This window comes from Loxodonta africana, chromosome 5 (assembly GCF_030014295.1).
Source record: "Loxodonta africana isolate mLoxAfr1 chromosome 5, mLoxAfr1.hap2, whole genome shotgun sequence".
NCBI lineage: Eukaryota > Metazoa > Chordata > Mammalia > Proboscidea > Elephantidae > Loxodonta > Loxodonta africana.
In genome coordinates, this window is record NC_087346.1 from 115,406,196 (window position 1) to 115,428,594 (window position 22,399).

Here is a 22,399-nt window from a genome sequence, read left to right on the forward strand (position 1 = left end):
TCTTTCACAAGTGGCGAAAAATAGTGTCCTCGGGATCAACTGGCTGCCTAGACACTTACATCAACCATTTGGCACTACAACCAAAGGAGCCCGGCTTCTGAAGGGCTTATCAGCATTCCTTGATCTCATCTGTGGCTAAGAGTTTCAGAAAGCAAAGACAGGTGACACAAATATCCAGAATTATTATTGCATAATTCCTAATTCTAGGAGGGACCAGTCCTTGGAGAAGAACATCAAATTTGGTAAAGTAGAAGGTAAGCAAAAAAAGAGGAAGACCCTCAGTGAGATGGATTGACAGGGTAGCTGCAACAGTGGGCTCAAGCATCACAATGATTATGAGGATGGCACAGGATGGCAGTGTTTCTTTCTGTTGTACCCGGGGTCCCTATGAGTCGGAACTGACTCAATGGCATCTAACAGCAACAACAGTTCCTAATTCTAAATATTGGACAAGCTGTCCTTGGTATGTCCTTAGAAAATTTGGGGTTCAGTGCACCTCCCATTATTTAATCCTGTGCCTGTGAAATGTCTGTGCCAGCAATAGCTCAGTGAAAGCCTACCAGTAATCATTGTCTATCCATACTTCCCCGAAAGACAAAAAGGCTGCAGTTTCTTGAGCCCTCTTGATGGTCAGGTGCTGAATGACACTGGAATGTCATTGGTTGGAATTCGGTTAGTGGTCATGACTATTAGTCTATAAACATTCCAGCCCTGTTGACAGTTCCCTCCATGAACCAATAGCTTGTTCACATGGAGAACTATGATTGCTTTAAATAAATAATCAATACTAAAACCCAACAATGTAGATGAAAAGTCAGCTTATTGATTATAAATAGAAAAAGTAGTGTAAAATGAAGAACTTATGCCCTAGGGACACCTTAATTCTGGGAATCAGGTTGAAAGTGTCATTTATTGGTGAAAATTTGAATCAAAGGGAGACACAACTGTCATCTTGCCCTCACCTCTCAACCCCTATCTTTGGCAAAACGATGAATCAGACTGTGGTTGACCATGCAACAATCCACTCCTCACTCTATTGGCTATGCATTTTTTGGAGGAAATTAATTATATTTAGGCACCCATTTGAAGCAAAGTACAGTAAGTAATACTCTGGTTTTACATGTAACCAAGAGTATTTTGTCAAGCAGGAGCTTTTCTGTGGGTTAATTGCTACGGCTGCTAACCAAAAGGTCGGCAGTTTGAATCCACCAGGCGCCCCTTGGAAACTCTACAGGGCAGTTCTACTCTCCCCTGTAGGGCTGCTATGAGTCAGAATCGACTAGACAGCAATGGGTTTGGTTTTTTTATTCCCTAGGCAGTGTCATTGCTTCCCACCAGTCCCAGTAGGCTCCTAGAGGTCAGTACATCTCCATGAAAGGATCTGGTTCTTTCCTCTAGTAGAATCTCTTTATGTTGTGGGATCACTTTTTTACAGCCAAGCAAGATGAGTGGGTGCAAAGGAGAAAGTAGCACTCAGCGGTTAGCTGAGGAAATAAGGATGACAAGGAGATGGGGACACTCCTCACAGGCCTGAGTTTAGACGGTGCTTCTTGGTCACAGCGTTGCCTCCCCAGAGCAGTGCTGTTGAGCAGCTCTGAGGTTCCTGTTTCTTTTCTTTTTTTTTTCCTCAAAATAAAGCGTTCATATGTGGGAGCAGCCCTTGAAGAGAGTTAAAAAGAAATGAGCCTATTAGCCTACAGAAAAAAGAAAAAAAAAAAAAGCTTTCACTTGGACAGGTACAAGGCGGGGAGGGGGAAGAGGAAGTGTTAGACCTTACCAAAAAGAAAGAGGTATGGGAGAGGTATTATTTCCAGCCCCACCTGGGAAAAAAAAAAAAAAAAGGCCTGCCTTATTGTATTATGGAAGACCAGTGAGATATTCAACAGACTTATTAATCATGAACTACGTGCAAGGCAAAGGGTTTCCAAAAAGTACTCAACTTAGCTTGCAGGTACAGGCAATTAAATAGTTTATCCCAAGGAAACGGCATCAGCACAATTTCTTTTGTATTAGATTATCACACTAGAAATTAGAAAGTCTGTTAAAAAGTTTAAAGATTCCGAAAATAAAACAAAAAACTCCAAAAGGAGAAAAGTATTGGATCAGGAATACTGAACACTGAGAGATTATTAAAAGAAGGGACGTGGTGGGTGAGAACTTCTCAGTGAAGAGTGTCCAGTTGGAGTAGTCACATTTATTTCGAAAGCTTACAGTCAACACTAAGAGAACTCAGAAGGCAGGAGGATATAAAGTACCATATTTCATCAAATCTGGGAGGCCATTGACTGTTGTAAGACATCAATACTGGATGTTCCACAATGCAAATTATAATTGCACATTTTAATCATCTTTGAACACAAAGTTCAGAGATTTTAAAATGTGCACAAAATGTGAGTCTTTGGAGTCATAAAATATGTTAAAAAAAATCATTTCCAAAGTAAAATAATTATGTCATATTTAAAGTACCTTGAAGTTTCCCAAGTGCCAAATATGGGGAAGAGATGTTGTTAGGTGCCTCCCAGTCAGTTCTGACTCACAAGGACCCTGTGTACAACAGAACGAAACACTGCCTGGTCCTGCACCATCCTCACAATCCTTGTTAGGTTTGAGCCCACTGTTGCAACCACTGTGTCAATAAATCTCATAGAGGGTCTTCCTCTTCTTGCTGACCCTTACTGGTTATTATTTTAGGGCTTTCTTCTTTCTAAAAAAATGCTTTTATGATTATCTCAATTTATCCTTATAATCCATGGGATCTTGACAAATTAATGTCATTCCCACTTTACAGATGAGGAGGTTGCCATCTGGATAGGAGAGGTCAGAGGCAGACCTAGGATTGTAATCCAAGCCTCTGACTCCAGTGCCAGTTGTGTTACTCCCTCCACCTCCTTGGATTATACAGTTCTGACCCTGTCAGGCCACAGTTGGCCTTTTCTAAGGAGGAACAGTTTTTAAAAAAGTAGAACTATAATGGTTTTAGATAACAGGAATTTGGCTAGAACCAAAAGCCCTTAAGATGCAGTGCAGACGTGAGCTAGAGCCTCCAGCTCAGTGCTCTCACTACGCCAAACTCAGATATGCCCAGAAGTACTGGTAGAAAAATGCTCGGGTAGACTTCCGAACCTTAGCAAAGTACTGATAGTGTTTGAAATGGAGGCTCTGAGGAGAATGAAGGGAACTAAATATATTCTGAGATAAAAAATTGGAGCAGGTAATAGGAACAGAGAGGTATAAAGAATTGAGCTTCTTAGAATTTAGTAAAGCAGCCCTGGTGGCGCAGTGGTGAAGTTCCCAGCTACTAACTGAAAGGCCGACGGGTTGGACCCGCCAGCAGCACTGCAGGAGGAAGGACCTAGTCATCTGCTCTGGTAAGAATTACGCCTTAGGAAGCTCTCTGGGGCAGCCCTACTCTTTCCTGTACAGTGGCTGAGTCGGAATCTACTCAGTGGCACTCAACACCACAAAATTTAGTAAATTCATCCCAATTCTTGGCTATTGCTGTGAGTAAAACTGAGAGAGAACAATCTGAGGTAAAGAGAATGGATTCTGGAGTCAAACCTGGGTTTCCATTTATGTATCTGCTACTTGCTAGCTGTGATTTTGGTAACTCACTTTACCATTCTGAGCCTCAGTTTTTCCTTTTTAAAGTGAAGTTAAAAATATTTTAGGCATGCATGTTGAAAATAAAATAAATTCAGTAAATAGCAACTGAGTGCCTGCTAGGTCTTCTAGTTAAAAAAAAGAAAAACTTGTTGCCATCAAGTCAACTCTGACTCGTTCAACTTTTGTGGGTTGATTTTTAAAATAAGTATCCCTTACGTTTATTACTGAATATTCCTTAAGTTTCCGTATGTGAAGGCACAGCGTAGCAAAAAAGGGTAAGCGATTTGCCCACAATTTCTAGTGAACACTTAAAAGAAGAGAAAGGCAAACTGCCCTGTGATGCGTTAATACAGAAATCTTGAGTGGTTTCTTCTACTTATAAGTGGTGTTATTACTTTGTAAACAGGTCACTGTTCAATTTGTTACCCAAGTTAGGGACCTCAGATACATCTGTAACTGATCTCCCCTAACTTCCAGTCAATCTCTGCAACTACTGGATTTCACCTCTTATGTGTCCAGTAGTTCCGTCCCCTGGCCTCTCTCCCCACTGCCTTACCCACGCCCATCTCACAATGTGGGCTGTTGCAGTAAGCTGCTCAGCCCCTCTCTCAGACGCCAGTCTCTTCCCACTAAAAGACTCTAAGGACTTCACATAGTCTATAAAGTCTAGCATCTTCGGTATGGCACATAAGGTCCTGTACTACTTGGATCTTTTCCTGTCGACTTCTGAAGACTTGATGCCTCCTGCCATGTACCAAGTGTTTCAACCCCACTGAACAATTTGTGACTCCCAAAATCTATCATAAATTTTCATTCTTTCTTGAGCAGTCATACACTTTTATGCCTCTGGCTTTTCTTTACTCCTCCTACATTCTCCAACCTAAGAACATATTCTAACCCTCTTGAGAAGCTCCTATTCATCCTTCAGTACCCAGTTTCAGTGACATTTTGTCTATAACAAGCCCTTCCCCCAGTTTCCAAACAAAATTAACCACTTCCCACAGTGCGTCATGCGTAACTGTTAGAGCTGTTATCATAGAAAGTTTGCACTTGTTTTGTGTCTGTCTCCCCTGATGTTCTGATGTGGAAGAAATAAACCAGAGAAGGTCCTTGAGGGCAGAGAGTAAGTCAAAGAATTAAATGGAAACAGGACATTATCATTATCAAAAGTATAACCATGCATCTGTGTTGTTGTTGTTGTTATTAGGTGCTTTCGAGTTGGTTTCGACTCATAGCAACCCTGTGCACAACAGAATGAAATGCTGCCCAGTCCTGTGCCATCCTCACAATCGTTGTCGTGCTTGAGCCCATTGTTGCAGCCACTGTGTCAATACATCTCATCGAAGGTCTTCCCTACCTAAAGCACGCTACTCATTTCTCAAAAAAAAAAAAAAAAACAACCATTGCTGTTGAGTCAATTCCAACTCGTAGTGACCCTATAGGACAGAGCAGAACTGCCTCATAGAGTTTCCAAGGAGCGCCTGGTGGGTTCAATCTGCCGACGTTTTGGTTAGCAGCCGTAGCACTTAACCACTACACCACCAGGGTTTCGCATTTATTTCTAGATGTTTGCAATTCAGAAGCTTACACTACACATGCAATGTGAACAGGACACTTACTTAAAGATCATACACAGATGGCCTTGGTCATCCCATGACAGTAAATAATTTCGATTTCCCTGTAAAATTGTATGTGATACATTCGGAGTTAAATGTTTTGAATCTTCCAAAACAACTCTATAACAAGATCGATTAAGTAATGTCAGAGGAATGAGAAAAGAGAAACTTTGACCAGGATTTTAATGTAGTGATCCGCAGTGAAAATTGGAGACATTAGAGACCCAAGTTCTAATATAGACAAAGACAAAATTGAAGCAGTTTTCTTTGGAAGAGTCGTATTTAACAGTCGGTCAGACAGTACAACAGCCATGATGGCACAGTCAACAGAGGCATTTAAATGGCCTCTATAAAGAATTCACTAGACTCCTAGTCTTAAAATAGCAATAGCTTACACTGGCTAGTCTTTATTGGGTGCCTTCTGCCTTACAGCAATTAATCCTCATGATAACTGTATGCAGTGGGTGGTTACCCTATTTTACAGATGAGAAGATGGAGGCTCAGAGAGGCTAAGTAACTTGTCCAGGATCACATAGCTAATAAGTGCCAGAGAGAGAATCTGTACATTAAAAAAATAATACCCAAGAATTACGTTAAGACTGATTCCTGAGCCTTCTGTCAGTTAACTGTTATACACCAGTATCAGCTTAGTATAGCCTACCGACCTTGTCTGTGTGGATTTAACTAGTTTAGCCTGCCATGACGAAAGTAAGCCACACAGGCTAGGGAGAGTCTTTGTTTTTGAAAACAGCGTATTAATCTAGATATCTTAGATACCCAATGGGGTATCGGTAACCTGTTCCTCTCAATTTCTATTTTCCTTTTTCCTTCCCAGATGTCTTACTCTTTCCAGGATTATCTGGTAGGCACTTAAAATGCTGTGTCACATGGGAAAAAATTATAAATATTACTACGTATATTTTGGGTACCTTTAATAGCCTGTCTTCCCTTTAATAGAAGTTTCTTACAGTTTTTCATTCCTCATTTATTTACTCATTAAACCTACTAGAGTTTTCGGACTTTTTTCTGCAAAATGAATCACTAAATAAGTGAATGAATGGAACTTGCCCAATGGGCCTACGGTAGTAGCTTTTCCATCAGTGAGAGTGACTTCTTAGAATTCCTAATTTGCACTCAGAGGCGATTAAATGTGAAGGCCTCTGGACATCATAACCTGGCTTCTTTTGGCTGCTATAAACCCTGACCTCACTCTCTCTTCCCTTGGAAACCAAAGGAACAATATGGTTGCCTGCACCAAAGAAAACTGCACGTGAAACCCAGGCTCGTTATTCCCAATCTGTGAGGACCCACGTCCTCACTTAGAAATTCCACAGTGTGTCCTGAGCACTGTAGGTTAACAGAACAAAGGGGGCAGAGGATAGGAGGTTTTCCCTGACTCCATCAGTGCCATGTACTTCTCTTGAGCAGGCAGAATTGGTGGTTGAGGGGTAGAATGTGAAAGGCCCAGGTTCTATTCCCAGCCAGTACACTCCATATGCAACCACCGTCCATCTGTCAGTGGAGGCTTGCGTGTTGTTATGATGCTGAACAGATTTCAGAGGAGCTTCCAGTCAAATGCAAACTAGAAAGAAAGGCCTGGTGATTGACTTCCAGAAATTAGCGAATGAAACCCTATGGATCACAGGGTCCAGTGCACTGTGCATGCAGTCACTGTGAGTCAGGGGCTGCCTTAATGGCCGGTAACAACAACAACATATCCCCACTTTAATACACATACCTATTCATTTTGCAGATTGACAGTGATTTTTTTTCCACAGAAGATATTTCTCTTGTTTCTACAGCTTCCCTGTAGACCATCAGTCAAGAAAGCCCCCAGTCCGGAGTGATGCTCCAAATCTTTAACAGCAGAGGCACCCTCTGGCTCTGGGGCTGAGGAAGGGGCCTGGAGGCCTCTTCCCTGTCAGCTGTTCATCATAACATTCAAGGGTAGGAGGATGCTAGGGGAGGGCCCAATGCAATGGCTATTTCAGTTTGTAATAACTGACTAAATAGCCTTACCCACAGTCTTCCTGGCCTTCAGCCTTGTGCTCAGATATCAACCTACAGGACCTGCTTACCTTAAAGTCCCCAACAGCCAGAAAATGAACATGAAATTCACTTTTATTCCAACATGTATGGTTCAGCTGGCCTTGCTCACAGCTTAGCAGTGCTGCCTACAAGTTGGTGGTACAGAGGGTGAGAGAGGCAGCCTCCAAACCCTTCCAGGTTATATAGCAAAGAAAGGTTTGTTTGTTTCCTAGAGCTGCTGTAACAAAGCACTACAAACTGGTTGGCTTATAAGAAAAGAAAGTTTTTGTCTCACAGTTCTGGAGGTTAGAAGTCCAAACTCAGTTTGTCACCCTTGCTGACTCCTGAGAGCTTTGAGGGAAAATCTGTGCCATGCCTCTTTCCTAGCTTCTGGTGATGGCCACAACATGGCTGCTGTCCTTGGTGTTCCTTGGCTTATTCCCATTCCCATAGATTGCAGCTCATAGCAACCCTGTAGGACAGAGTAGAACTTCCCCATAGGGTTTCCAAGGCTGTAAAACCCTGTGGGGCAGTTCTACTTTGTCTTATACGGTCGCTATGAGTTGGAATCCAATCGACAGCAACAGGTCTTTAATCTTTAAGCAAGCAGACTGCCACATCTTTCCCCTACAGAGCTGCTGGCGGGTTCAAAGGGCCAACCTTTCAATTAGCAGCTGAGCACTTAACCACTGAGCTACCAAGCCTCCTTTCTTGGCTTATAGATCACTCCAGCCTCTGTCTCCCTCTTAACATGGTCATCTTCCCCTGTGTCTCTCTGTCTCTCTGTCTCTCTGTTCTTCCTTTATAAAGACACTTCTAATATTGGATTAGGACCCACCCTACACCAGTATAATCTCGTGTTAACTTAGTTAATAATATCTTTGAAGACCCTGTTTCCAAACAAGGTCACATTTGTAATTATGGGGTTAGGACTTCAGTGTATCTTTTGGGGGACACAATTCAATCCATAACAAAAAGGGAGGGAGTATTTTTGAAGATATTTTTCAAACTTTTAAATTATTATAAATATAATGGATGCCCATTGTAGATATTTTTTTACAGTGCTGATTTTTATAAGGGTGATAAAGGATAAAAGTAATATAAACTACCCTTAATCCTGCTACTGAAAGATTGTTTTTTTGCAGTTGCCGTCAAGTCAGTTCCAACTCATGGCAACCCCATGTGTGTCAGAGTAGAACTGTGCTCCACAGAGTTTTCAATGACTGGTTTGTTATCATTGTGCATTATTATTATACACTATTTCTTTCCAATTTCTTTCATTCACAGAATTATTTTTAACATGGTTGAGGTCATACTTAATATTCAGTTTTGTATGTTGCCTTCTAAGCCTTTTTGTACTTCATCTAAAATATTCTTCATAAACATCTTAAACAAACAAAAAAAACCAAACCCATTGCCGCGGAGTCAATTCTGACTCATAGCAACCCTATAGGACAGAGTAGAACTGCTCCATAGAGTTTCCAAGTTGCTCCTGGTGGATTCGAACTGCAACCTTTTGGTTAGCAGCTGTAGCTCTTAACCACTACGCCACCAAAACCAAAACCAAACCCACTGCCGTCGAGTCAATTCCAAACCATAGCAACCCTACAGGACAGAATAGAACTGCCCCATAGAGTTTCCAAGGAGCGCCTGGCGGATTTGAACTACCAACCTCTTGGTTAGCAGTCATAGCACTTAACCACTACGCCACCCGGCTTTCCACTACACCACTAAAAAAAAAAAAAAAAAAAATTTTTTTTTTTTCCTAGGGACTATAAAATATGGATAAGGGATCAAAAGAAGTCATTTCAAGTCCTCATCAGTCAATGATTATTTACAAGTTTTCCTAAAACTTCCAAACTAAATCCAGGGTAATACCTGGTGCATATCACTTTGCAAAACAGTGAAACTCACGCAGTCACATTTTATCCTAACCGCAAACTGTGAAGGACATAGGGCTGCTGTTGGGATCATCAAAGCCCAGCCTGGGTAGAAGAGACTCAGACATACAAGTTAAATGGGATCAGAGAGGTCACTCAGTTAGTGAAAAACCTAGAGCTTCAAGGCATACCTGTCTCCTTTCTCTGCTAGTTCGCAAGTCTCTGGTTTTTCCTCTAACTAACCTCTACTGCCCAGACACGCATTCTAACTCACTATGGCATCAGTAAAGTGGGTTCGGCTTTTCATAGGCTGAAATTAGGGGGACTTGACAGGTCGTATTAAACTTTGCTGAGACCTACTTCAAACTGATGTATGCCTTCTTTTGGTTGACTTTGTGGTGGTTAGCAAATGCTCCTTCAGTTTGAAGAATATATTCAAATGATTATTCAAGAGTGACGCATGACAAGTCTATAAGTATGGCTATATTTAAGGAAATACTCTTTGGCAGGAAGAAAATTTTCATAACCTACTTCTGTTTTCTGTTATTCAAATTCTTCAACAGGATAACAGTGTAGTTTTTTATTTATGTGACAATGTGATGTTGCCTAAAAAACACAAAGCTATTAGTAGACAAATTAAGATAATGGCCTTTGCGATCTTAAAAAAAAAAAATGAGAAAAACAAAGTGAAGAAAGCTTAATGTGATACTTTAAAATTGGGGCTTAGGTTAAATATTTATTGTTTTCTTTAATGTGACAGAAACATCTTAAGAAAACACATGGCTAAGACAGATAGTGGTAATAACTCGTATAAATTAGGTTATTAATGAAACAACCAAGACTTTGAAAAGCAATTAATTAATGCTACTGAAAGGGCTGTAATATAAATCTTTAAGATGTAGGAATTATTTCTGCAATGGTAACAAAAAATGTCAGGCTTTATGTTGAGTTAGTATCTTTTCAGTTCATTGTACTTATTCAATGAGTCTGTAAGACTAAGGTTCAGGGACGCAAACAGATATTTGTACACCAATGCTCACAGCAGCGTTATTCACAACAGCCAAAAGATAGAAACAACCCAAATGTACATCAACAGATAAATGGATAAACAAAATGTGGCATATACATACAATGGAGTATTATTCAGCCATAAAGAGAAATGAAGTTCTGATACATGCTATGACACGTATGAGCTTTGAAACTGTTACATTACATGAAATAAGCCAGACACAAAAAGACAAAAATTGCATGATTCTACTTATATGAAATATCTAGAATAAGCAAATTCATAAAGAAAAAGTAGATTAGAGGTCATAATGGGCTCGGGGAGAAGGAAATGGGGTGGTATTACTTAATGGGTACAGAGTTTCTGTTTAGAGTGATAAAAAGTTTTTGAAATAAATAGCGATGATGGTTTCACAATATTGTGAATATAATGTCACTGAGCTGTACACTGAAAAATGGTTAAATTAGCAAATGTCATGTGATAACATATAACCCATAACACTTAAAAATAGTTAAATGAGCAAATGTTATTGCTTTATGTATAAATGTTATTGGTTATTTAAGGTGGGTGTCTTAAAATACATATAACATTACTTTTGCCAATTTAGCCATTTTTCAGTGTACAGCTCAGTGACATTAATGACATATATTTTACCACAATAAAAAAGTGCATTAGTTAGTTAATTAAATACATGATAACCAAATCTTAATTGGACCAAATCAACTGAACTTCTTGAGGGGAGAGAAAGACACTTGAAGTAAGAACTGTGTGTCCACGAATATTTATATTGGGAGGCAAGTCAAAATTGCGTAGAATTCCTGCTTACTGAAGAATTTAGGAATGAACCTGTCGTTAAAAATGAATATTATATGGTGGCACCATGGTTAAAGCAATCAATTGCTAACCAAAATCGGTGGTTCGAAGCCACCAGCAACTCCTCCAGGGAAAGATGTGGCAGTCTGCTCCATAGAGATTTACAGCCTTTGAAACCCTGTGGGATCACTATGTGTTGGAATTGACTCAATGGTAGTGGGTTTGGTTTGGTTTTTTGATATTGATTAAACACCAGTGAAACGTAAATTTTCAGTACTTTTAATTTTAAACAGCACTTTTGGGTGTTGATGCTACAACTGGAGTCAAAGAAGACATGTCTTTTCTGTAAGCTGTTCAAGATCATTATTGTTGACCCAAATTCATCCTAATTTTTTACTTGAAAATTCTCAGTGAATTGTGCTGAGCCTATGAGAAACCTAAAAATTCTCCCAAAACCATAGCATCTGTTCCTGACTTACAAACTGAAATAACTACGGATGTCAAATGAAAGAAGGTTCTATTTCCTTTAGAAAATGTCTTTTTTGGTTTTTTTTTTTTCAGAAGTTTACATCAGAAATTTTTTTAGACCTTATTTAACATTTTTTATTTTCATGTCATGGGATAGCTAATTGTTGCAATTTATTTCACCCAGTGCCCTGCCAGACCGTTTTAGATTACTTGAAGACAGTACTACAGCACCATAACCAACTCATGATACCGCAGCCAGCTGACCAGCCAACCGAAGTAAGTCTCTCATAAAAAGATAGTGTTGCTTCACTTAGAATTCCCTGCTGACTTACCAGTATATACCAGAACAGATCGACTAGCAAAATATATTTTTGGCTGTCAGAGGTTTATGGATCCATTACCTGTAAGTGTACATACTGTGGAGAAAGATCATTCATGTACTTAACTCGTGAAGATTCAACTCTCTAATGTAGGAAAAGAAGAAGGAACAGTTTAAATAGTGTGGGCAACTGTTCCACCATTTTTTTGGCACAGAGGGGCCCTGAAATGCGAGACACTGACACGTTGTCCCCTCAGGCAGATCCAGTGTTCCAGAATGCTCTTCACTGTGGGGCATCTCCCACATTGAGTGAGACTCTCACATGTTTAATATGTATTTTCCAAACATCAGGGACCCTGAACACAAGCCAGTTTCTTCCTCCAGTTCTCACTGGAAGAAACAGCAGTCTGTTGCAATGTGTAGAGAAAATAGTCTGTTTTGGTGGTAATGGTATGTCAGTTTAAATATAATATCTTTTTATGAAACTTTTAAGGCTCAGTTTTTAATACATCTTATTTCATCTTACTGACTTTAGAACCTAAATCCAGTGGAAGAAGCAACTCCACTGTTCCTTACTGGGGTTATCAATGTCTTGGATTGGTAATGATGGATAATGTTTTATTTTAAGTAGTTAAATTGTCTTCACTTGGCCAGGTAAGTTGTTCATGCTGGTAATGGTAGGATGCTGACCCTCTCTGTCATCTTGTGTTCACATACCTATTGACATTCTTATATCTAGTTTAAAATCACCCTAAAGTTCCATCCACTGTGTATTGTTTTAGTAGATATGGCTGTGCATTTGTTCCCATTCTGATGCCATGTCACTCTGCTAAAGAAATACAAGAAGACACCACTTTCCAGTCCTCTGTTCCTAAGAAACCAGAGGACGAAAAATGTGGAATCAGTCTGGTGTGGCTTGGAGTTCTGTCACATTCAGGTGTGGCCAGAGATTTTATTCCTGTTACTTCCTTTTCTTATAACCTAGAGGAGCTATTTCAAAGGTCTGGTCCATTTCTGCAACCCCCAGCCCATCTCTACTCCCATCACCCTCCCTTTCTTGAACTCGGATGGAAAGAAACGCCAAGTTGAATCTCCCTCTCCCCATCTACCTCCATACTTATTTCCACCTTCACACTTCCCCCCAGTTGGGAACCATGTCTCTCCCCTTTGCCAATGCTGAATGCCCAGCGAGCTCTGCTCTTCCTCTCATAGGACTTTGTGCCATCAATTATTCCTTGTTTCTTGTATAGATTTCTGCCTTCCCACTAGTACCAAACACATTCCAGTCCCTCCATCCTAAAAATAGGACTTTTTTTGCTCCTGTCCTTCCCCTCCAAACTTTGTCCTTTCTCCTTCCATCACAGAGTTCTCCCATAGCATCCTCTGTCAGAGCACTTTCCATTCTGCCCCACAACACATCTTGGTCTTCGAGGGCTGGACCCAGATGTCATCCCCTTTAACATTCCCAGTGTCGGTTCCACAGAAGGCACTCAAGTCATGCTTGCTGAATGGTTACCTCGTTTTTCACTGATTAAACATTTGAAAGGCTGGTGTACTGGGACAGATTACCTAATAAGCAAGATAAGTACATGCTTAGGGCATCAACAAAATGGGCACCAGTTGTCCAAAGCAAAGACCCATAGGTGCCAAGCAAACAGGACACATTAACTTTTCTTTTATGACATCTTTTCATTTATAATTGTAGCATTTATTACAAAACAAGCATCAAAATTGAAGTATGAGCAGTTTAAAGCAAAATTGGCGAAAGTCAATTTTCCGTTGTGGGAAATCAACAGAATTTGATTGTTGAAACAACTAAGTTCACTAACTCGTTTTCTTTGGTGTAGAATATGTAGAATACTCTTTTTGTAGAAAATGTGGTATATGGTAAAAATCTTAGTATCCCACACCCACTAAAAATTTTATGATCCTGTTTATCTCATTTAATATGGCTAAAATGGGATATGCCATATTTGCGTTCAGTCACTTATATTATAGACTCATTTAAAAAGAAGTTACATCATGGATAGCTAAGACACGCACACACACACATTTATATACATGTATATATAACTCACATATCCTGTTTCAGTGTGTGAGTAGGCAGAGGAGGGGCATCACAGATTATCAGTGTTTAGTGCTCTCATATGCCTTAATCCGGCCATGCTGGTCTATATTCGTTATCGCCACTCCCTTAGTTTCCTTTTGCTCTTCTACCCCCTGTAATCTGGCTCCACTTCCACTACTCTCTAGAATGCTCTGCAAGAACCACTGGTAGCTTCCCAGATCATTCCGTCCAGGGGCCCCTTTTCCGGCCCTCATCACGCTTACACTCCCACCCCTCCTCCCACATTCTCTGACTTCCCTTGGCCTTAGTATCAGTACTCTCTCTAGTTTCCCTGCCCTTTTCTTATTATGCTTTCATGAGTTTTTCATCCACTGCTCTCTAGCATTTGATTTTTCATCTTCTCTTGCTCTCTACTCTCTTTCTCTGGACAGTTATGTTCCCTCTCATAATGTCAACTCTGCATGTACATTAACACATCCTATATATGTATCTCTCCCCCACGCATCTGTCAGTTTGTCGTATTGTGGGGACTTGTATGTTGCTGTGATGTTGGAAGTTATGCCACTGGTATTCAGATACCGGGGGGGTCACCTATGGTGGATAGGTTTCACCTGAACTTCCAGATTAAGACTATGAAGAAGGGCCCAGGGGTCTACTTCTGAAAAGAATCAGCCAGTGAAAATCTTATGAATAGCAGCAGAACATTGTCTGATACAATGCCAGAAGGTAAGCCCCTCAGGTTGGAAGGCACTCAAAATATGACTGGGGAAGAGCTGCCTCCTTAAAGTAGAGTTGACTTTAATGATATGGATGGAGTCAAGCTTTTGGGACCTTTGTTTGCTGATGTGGCATGACTCAAAATGAGAAGAAACAGTTGCAAACATCCATTTGTAATTGAAACATGGAATGTACGAAGTATGAATCTAGGAAAATTGGAAAACGTCAAAAATGAAGTGAAACGAATAAACATCAGTATCCTAGGCATTAAACCCATTGCTGTGGAGTCGATTCTGACCCATAGCAACTCTACAGGTCAGAGTAGTACTGCCCCATAGAATTTCCAAAGAGTGGCTGGTGGATTCAGATTGCTGACCTTTTGGTTGATAGCCATAGCTCTTAACCACTGTGCCATGAGGGCTTCAGCCAAACCTGTTGCCGTCTAGCCAATTCTGACTCATAATGACCCTATAGGACAGAGAAGAACTGCCCTATAGGGTTTCCAAGGAGTGGCTGGTGGATTCAAACTGCCCACCTTTTGTTTAGCAGCGAAGCTCTTGACCACTGTGCCACCAGGGCTTTATTCCTGGGCATTAGTGAGCTGAAATTGACTGATACTGGCCACTTTGAATCAAACAATCATATGGTCTACTACGTTAGGAATGACAGCTTGGAGAGGAACAATGTTGCATTCACTGTCAAAAAGAACATTTCAAGATCTATCCTGAAGTACAGTGCTGTAAGTGATAGGATGATAACCATACGCCAACAAGGAAGATTAGTAAATACGACTATTATTCAAATTTATGCACCAACCACTAAGGCCAAAGATGAAAAAATTGAAGATTTTTACCAAATTCTGCAGTTTGAAATTGATCGAACATGCAATCAGGATGCATTGATAATTATTGGTGATTGGAATGCAAAAGTTCAAAAGAAAGAAGGATCTATAGTTGGAAAATACGGCCTTGGTGATAGAAATGGTGCCAGAGATTGTATGATAGAACTTTGCAAGACCAACAACTTCTTCATTGCAAATACCTTTTTTCAACAACATAAATGGCAACTATACATGTGGACCTCTCCAGATAGAATACACAGGAATCAAATTGACTACGTCTGTAGAAAGACCTGATGGAAAAGCTCAATATCATCAGTCAGAACAAGGCCAGGGGCTGACTGTGGTACAGACCATCAATTGCTCCTATGCAATTTCAAGTTGAAACTGAAGAAAATTAGAACAAGTCCACGAGAGTCAAAGTACGACCTTGAGTATATCCCACCTGAATTTAGAGACAATCCTAAGAATAGGATGAACACTAATGATCAAAGACCAGACAAGTTGTGGAATGACATCAAGGACATCATACATGAAGAAAGCAAGAAGTCATTAAAAAGACAGGAAAGAAAGAAAGACCAAAATCGATGTCAAAAAAGACTCTGAAACCTGCTCTTAAATGTCACGTAGCTAAAGCAAATGGAAGAAATGATGAAGTAAAAGAGCTGAACAGAAGGTTTCGAAGGGCAGTTTGAGAAGACAAAGTAAAGTATTGCTATGACATAGCGACATTCAACTGTTTCAGGAGGTAGCACTAAAGGCACTGGTGAAAAACAAGGCTCCAGGAATTGATGGAATACCAATTAAGATGTTTCAGCAAATCAGATGCAGCTCTGGAAGTGCTCATTCATCTATGCGAAGAAATTTGGAAGACCTAGCCAATCGACTGGAAGAGATCTATATTTATGCCTGTTCCCAAGAAAGGCAATCCAACCAAGTGCAGAAATTATCAAAAAATATCATTAATATTACAAGCAAGTAAAATTTTGTTGAAGATCATTCAAAAGCAGCTGCAGCAGTATATCAACAGGGAACTGCCAGAAATTCAAGCCGGATTCAGAAGAGGACGTGGAACCAAGGATATTATTGCTCATGTCAGGTGGATCCTGGCTGAAAGCAGAGAATTCCAGAAGGATGTTTAGCTGTGTTTTATTGACTATGCAAGGCATTCAACTGTGTGGATCATAACAAACTGTGGATAACATTGTAAAGAATGGGAATTCCAGAACACTTGTGTTCATGAGGAACCTGTACAAAGATCAAGAGGTAGTCATTCGAACAGAACAAGGGGATACTGATTGGTTTAAAGTCAGGAAAGGTGTGCATCAGGGTTGTATCCTTTCACCATACTTACTCAATCTGTATGCTGAGCAAATATTCCGAGAAGCTGGACTATACGAAGAAGAACAGGGTATCAGGATTGGAGGAAGACTTATTAACAACCTGCATTATGCAGATGACACAACCTTGCTTGCTTAAAGTGAAGAGGACTTGAAGTACTTATTGATGAAGATCAAAGACCACACCCTTCAGCATGCATTACACCTCAACATAAAGAAAACAAAAATCCTCACAACTGGACCAATATGCAACATCATGATAAACAGAAAAAAGATTGAAGTTGTCAAGGATTTCATTTTACTTGGACCCACAATCAACACCCATGGAAGCAGCAGCCAAGAAATCAAAAGATACATTGCATTAGGCAAATCTGCTGCAAAAGATCTCTTTAAAGGGCTGAAAAGCAAAGCTGTCACCTTGAAGACTAAGGTGTGCTTGACCCAAGCCATGGTGTTTTCATTTGCCTCATATGCATGCAAAAGGTGGACGATGAATAAGGAAGAGCGAAGAATTGAGGCCTTTGAATTGTGGTGTTGGCAAAGCATACTGGATATACCATGGACTGCCAAAAGAACAAACAAATCCATCTTGGAAGAAGTACAACCAGAATGCTTCTTGGAAGCAAGGATGGCGAGACTGCATCTCACATACTTTGAATACATTATCAGGAGGTATCAGTCCCTGGAGAAGGACATCATGCTTGGTAAAGCAGAGGGTCAGCAAAGAAGAAGACCTTTGACGAGATGAGTTAACACAGTGGCTTCAGTGATGGGCTCAGGCATAATAACAATCGTGAGGATGGCGCAGGACCAGGTCGTGTTTTGTTCTGTGTGTGTCGCTATGAGTGGAACTGACTCGACAGCACCTAACAACAACAGCAGCACATATATATCTGGAGCCCCAGTGGCGCCATGATTAAGAGCTCAGGCTGCTCACCAAAAGGTCAGCAGTTCGAATTCACCAACCACTCCTTGGAAACGAGCCTATGGGGCAGTTCTACTCTGTTCTGTGGGGTCATTATGAGTCAGAATTGACTTGATGGCAGTGGGTTTGGTTTTGGTTTTTAAATATGTATCTAAAACACCAATCCTGTCTGTCAGTTTGTCATACTATGGTGGCATGCGTGTTTCTGATACTGGAAGCTAGACCACTGGTATTTCACATACCAGCAGGGTCACCCATTTCAAATACGTGCTGGATAGGCTCCACAAATCTTCCAGAGTAGGAAGAAAGGGCTGATGGTTGACTGCCAAAAATTAGCCAATGAATACCCTATGGACCACAACAGAATATTGTCCGATATAGTGCTGGAAGACTGGAAGGTGCTCAAAATACATAGTGACCACAACAACCGTCTCTTGTATACCAACAATCGTGAAGATGGTGCAGGACCAGGCAACGTTTTGTTTTGTTACACACGAGGTCACCAAGAGTCAGAGGTGACTTGACAACTAACAGCATGCATGTATCTGGAGCACCAATCCTCATTACTTAACTCCAGACCTATTTGTCCAGCTGCCTGTCCAAGAGTGGAATGCCACACACCTCTCAACCTCACTGTACCTACTCTGAATACCCACTCTTATTACTTCTGTTTTCTTTTTAATAAAGGCAGCATCTCTATAATAAAGCCCCCAGTCACCTCTGGTAAAGACTTCTGAGATTCACTATTTCCTCTTCTTCATCCCCAGCATCCAACTATTCTACAGCCATGTTGCATTGTTTTAGTTCACACTCATCACTTTTCACCTGGACCACTGCAGACCCTTTCTTATCCATCATCCACATTGGAAAGTTACTTTTCTAAAATATGTATCCAAACTAAATGTCACATGCTCAAAATTCATTGATTGCTCTCTAGAAGAAAAGTTACTTAATTTGACATATCTGTCATACAAAAACCACTACTGAAAAGCCCACTTCCTCCAAGAAGCTACCCCTGATTGCTGCTCCCTGTGCTTTGTGCTCATTTGGCACATTACTCATGAGTCTAATTCAGGACAATCTGGGCTACTTTATAGTTAATGCACACGTGTCTCTTCCATTTCTTTGTGAGTCTGAAGACGTTGAGCTTTTTTCATCATGTTTTTTTTCAAATTGACTCACTGGTAGGTCAGAGTTTGATAAGTGTTGGTGGCTAATTGAAGAGAATATACAATCAGAATTCTATAAAAACAAAGGAAATACCTGTATTTCCTCTGGGAAGCACTCTTATTACCCATCATCACCATTATTGCTATACTATTTTTATTGTCACTTCAGGCATTTTCTCATTTTTATTATTTATCACGTTTTATTTCTGTTAACTATGCTAAAACAGGATTCTAACTCTCATCTATAACTCAGAGCATTTTGAGTTGTATTTTGGGCTGTAAATTGCTTTTTCTCTTTGTTTTCCTTTTTCTTGGAGAAAATTACATCCAAATGGTATAGCCCCATATTATGAGAGCTGTTGAGCTCTTCAGTGTATGAGTGGGTATTTTTAAGCATTTGAGAAATCTCCTGCCTTGGATTGTCAGCTCCCTAATTACAATACCTCCCGTCTAGAAATAAACTCAATTCTGATTTTAGGGAAACAGCACAGTGTCCTGGGCTGAACCCTGAACTTGGGGACAGGGTTCCCCAGCTCTGCCCCTTTGATTATGAGACCTTAGGAAAGGATTTAACTTCCTTCACAAAATGGACGATCCTCACTTGCCAGGTAAGCTCATACACCTGAAGGAAAGCAGTTTTAGAAACTATTCAACATTAAATAAATGTTTTAAAAACAGCTCACAGTCTTCTTTTCTAAGGGGGACAAGTGTGCCTGGGTAGGTACTTTGTTGTTGTTGGTAGTTGCTATCAAGCCAATTCTGACTCATGGCGAGCCCATGTGTGCAGAGTAGACCTCCTTCTGTACTTACAGGGATCACACCTAAGAGGATGGTTTTAAATTAAGGATAGTGGAAGTCCTCTGTCGCCAGAAGCCCATATTAAAAGAAAAAAAAAAATTATTGTGGTAAAATATATATAACATAAAAATTTACCATTTAAAACCATTTCTAAGTGTACAATTCAGTGGCATTAATTACATTAATTACATGCACCGCTATTTCCAAAATTTTTCCATTGTCCCATACAGAAACTCTACCCATTAAGTAATAACTCTTCATTCCCCCTCCCCTAGCCTTGGCAGAAAAGCCCTTTTAATGGCCACTTGTCAGTGTTGCTCTCCTTAAAGTTCTTCAAGGCAAGGAAGTTTAACTTCACCAATTAATGTTCTCAAGAAGCTCTTCAGATGTCCCAGCCCCAGTGTTAAAAAATAAATAAGAACTCTTAATTATAGCCAGCTTTGTTGAAAGCTGGCTATTCTGTGGCAGCCACAGTGGTAAGTACTGTACCATATTAGTCTTTCAGCAAATGTTTATCACACTGGCTGTGTGTCAGTTGAGGAGGCACTGGTGGTTTGGTGGTAGAATTCTCACCTTCCATGCAGTAGATCAAGGTTTGATCCCCAGCCAGTCCACCTCCTGTGCAGCCATCACCTGTCTGTCAGTGGAGTCTTGCATGTTGCTATGATGCTGAACAGGTTTCAGGGAAGTTACCAGACTAAGAAGGACTAGGAAGAAAAGCGTGACCATCTACTTTTGAAAATCAGTCAGTGAAAAAGCCTGTGGATCACAATGGTCCAGTCTGCAAGCAATCGTGGGGATGGCACAGAGCCCGGCAGTATTTCTTTCAATTTGTGTCAGACGCTGGTCTTGGCACTGCGAGTACGTCATGGAATAAAGCAGATAAAAATCCCAGCCCTCATGTGCTTATCTTCTGATGGGGAGACTGATGGGCCCCGCACCCCAAACCTGCAAGCTGAGATGATTATCCCTATTTTTACAGAAAGGACCCGAAGTTTAGAAGAGTTAAGTCACCTGCCCGAGCCCTAACCCAGGGTCCAGCGCTGTAATTACATTGCCTATGAGGAGAAATGAGGCCATGGATACAAAATGCTCGGGGCTGGCGCTTCAGGCTGGTAATAAGTAGCTCAGTAAATGGTGGCAGTTATTAAGGTTCTTGTACAAAAATTTATTTTTGACGCAATTAGTGGTTTTAAGGGGAGTGTCACTGCTCCATTTAGTTTTTACTTCTTAAAAACAGAGACTACTGTTATCTAACCAGTAGAGCTTCCCAGACATTTTTTTCATCCTGACACATTTAGATATTGACAAGGCTGCTAAGACAACTTGCCTGGGGATTCCATCTGCCCCAGGCCCTGCCTGGCTGCCCTGAGGGTCGAGGCGTCAACCAATCAGAACCCTTGTAACCCTTCCAGGCTGTGCATGGGAAGTAATAGAATTACCTTCCTGCTGCCTCCCTCCTCCTCCCAGCCCCAGCCCTGTATTCCCTATCTTGACTGACATCTCACTGACCTTTGCTCCTTGAATTGGTTGCCCGGCACCCATTGATTCTACATCTTTCATCCCTGCCTCTCGGTCTGCACTGCCACAGACTCAGTTCATGCCTTCATCATCTCTACCTCCTGCCATGAAACAGCAACCTGGGCCAAGGGAACCTTTGGAACCTGTGGGCTTCTGCTTTTTTTTTTTTTTTTTAATTAAAAGCATATAGCATGTGCCAGGCACTGTTCTAAGCTCTGGGAATATAGCAGTGAATGTTGCTGATGTTGTTAGTTGCCATTCAGTCCATTCCAACTCATGGCAACCCTAATGTGTGCAGAGTAGAATTGAGTTCTATAGGGTTTTCAAGGATGTGACCTTTCAGAAGCAGATCACCAAGCCTGTCTTCCAAGGCATCTCTGGGTGGGTTCAAATCACCAGTCTTTTGGCTAGTAGTAGCCAAGCACTTAACCTTTTGCACCACCCAGGGACTTGTTCCTGGTCATCTTTTGATCACCTCTTGTACGCAGGGTCATCTGTTGTACACAGAGCCAAGGTTGGCTTATGCTTCCAAATATTCACGTCTTAAACCCATGATAACCTGGTTCTTCCCGTTTTATATGTGGGGGAACTTTGGTCGAAGGAGGGGAGGTAATTTGTTCAAGAAACACAACTAATGCACAGAACCAAGATTTGGTTCAAACCCAGGCTGGCTCTAAATTTAGTGCACAAACCACTCACTTCAACTGCCTCCTTTAAAAAGGAAACTAAGTCACACACTTGCTAGTTAAGAAAGGATAACTGCTATAGTGAGTTTCCAAGATAATTTTGTAGCCAAATGTGGCTGTCTCTTTTCTGTTGGTTCCTATGTCATTTACCCATCTCAGTGCTTAACTAATAAGAGCATTTTTTGAAATAAAACCCTATCAGACCCAAACACTGACAAATTTATAACCTGTAATAAATTTGCAGAGTTGTAAAACTGAATGAGGTTTCTCTTCTTTATTTTGTACACCTTAATTACTGGGGAAGGAGTACATAAAAACTGAGATCATAGGTTAATTATTTGTCCTGGACTGTAGAATTTTATGGACAACCAGAACTAAAGTAATGGTTGTGTAGGTACAATTGACTAAACATGGCTTTTAAATGTTACAGAAATCCCCATAATTAGCCCCACTGCAGCTATTTAGCCTGGGGATTTTATAGCAGACATAAATTATGATGGTGAAAAGTAAGAAAAAGTTTGAGTTGACATAGTGGCATTTGCGGAAGCTGTAATTTGAGGAGACATGTTTTGCATTATTATTAATTTTTTTTCAAGCTTCCACA

At 40.7% G+C, this 22,399-nt stretch overlaps 1 protein-coding gene across 1 annotated transcript in view; it reads left to right on the forward strand.

Moving 5' to 3' along the window:
* BEND4 (BEN domain containing 4) overlaps positions 1-22,399 on the forward strand; it is a 39,614-nt gene that overhangs the window by 12,100 nt on the left and 5,115 nt on the right. Inside the window, exon 3 of the mRNA XM_064286290.1 lies at positions 11,599-11,690. Coding sequence (XP_064142360.1) covers positions 11,599-11,690 — 92 coding nt within the window. The remainder of the gene's footprint in view (positions 1-11,598; positions 11,691-22,399) is intronic.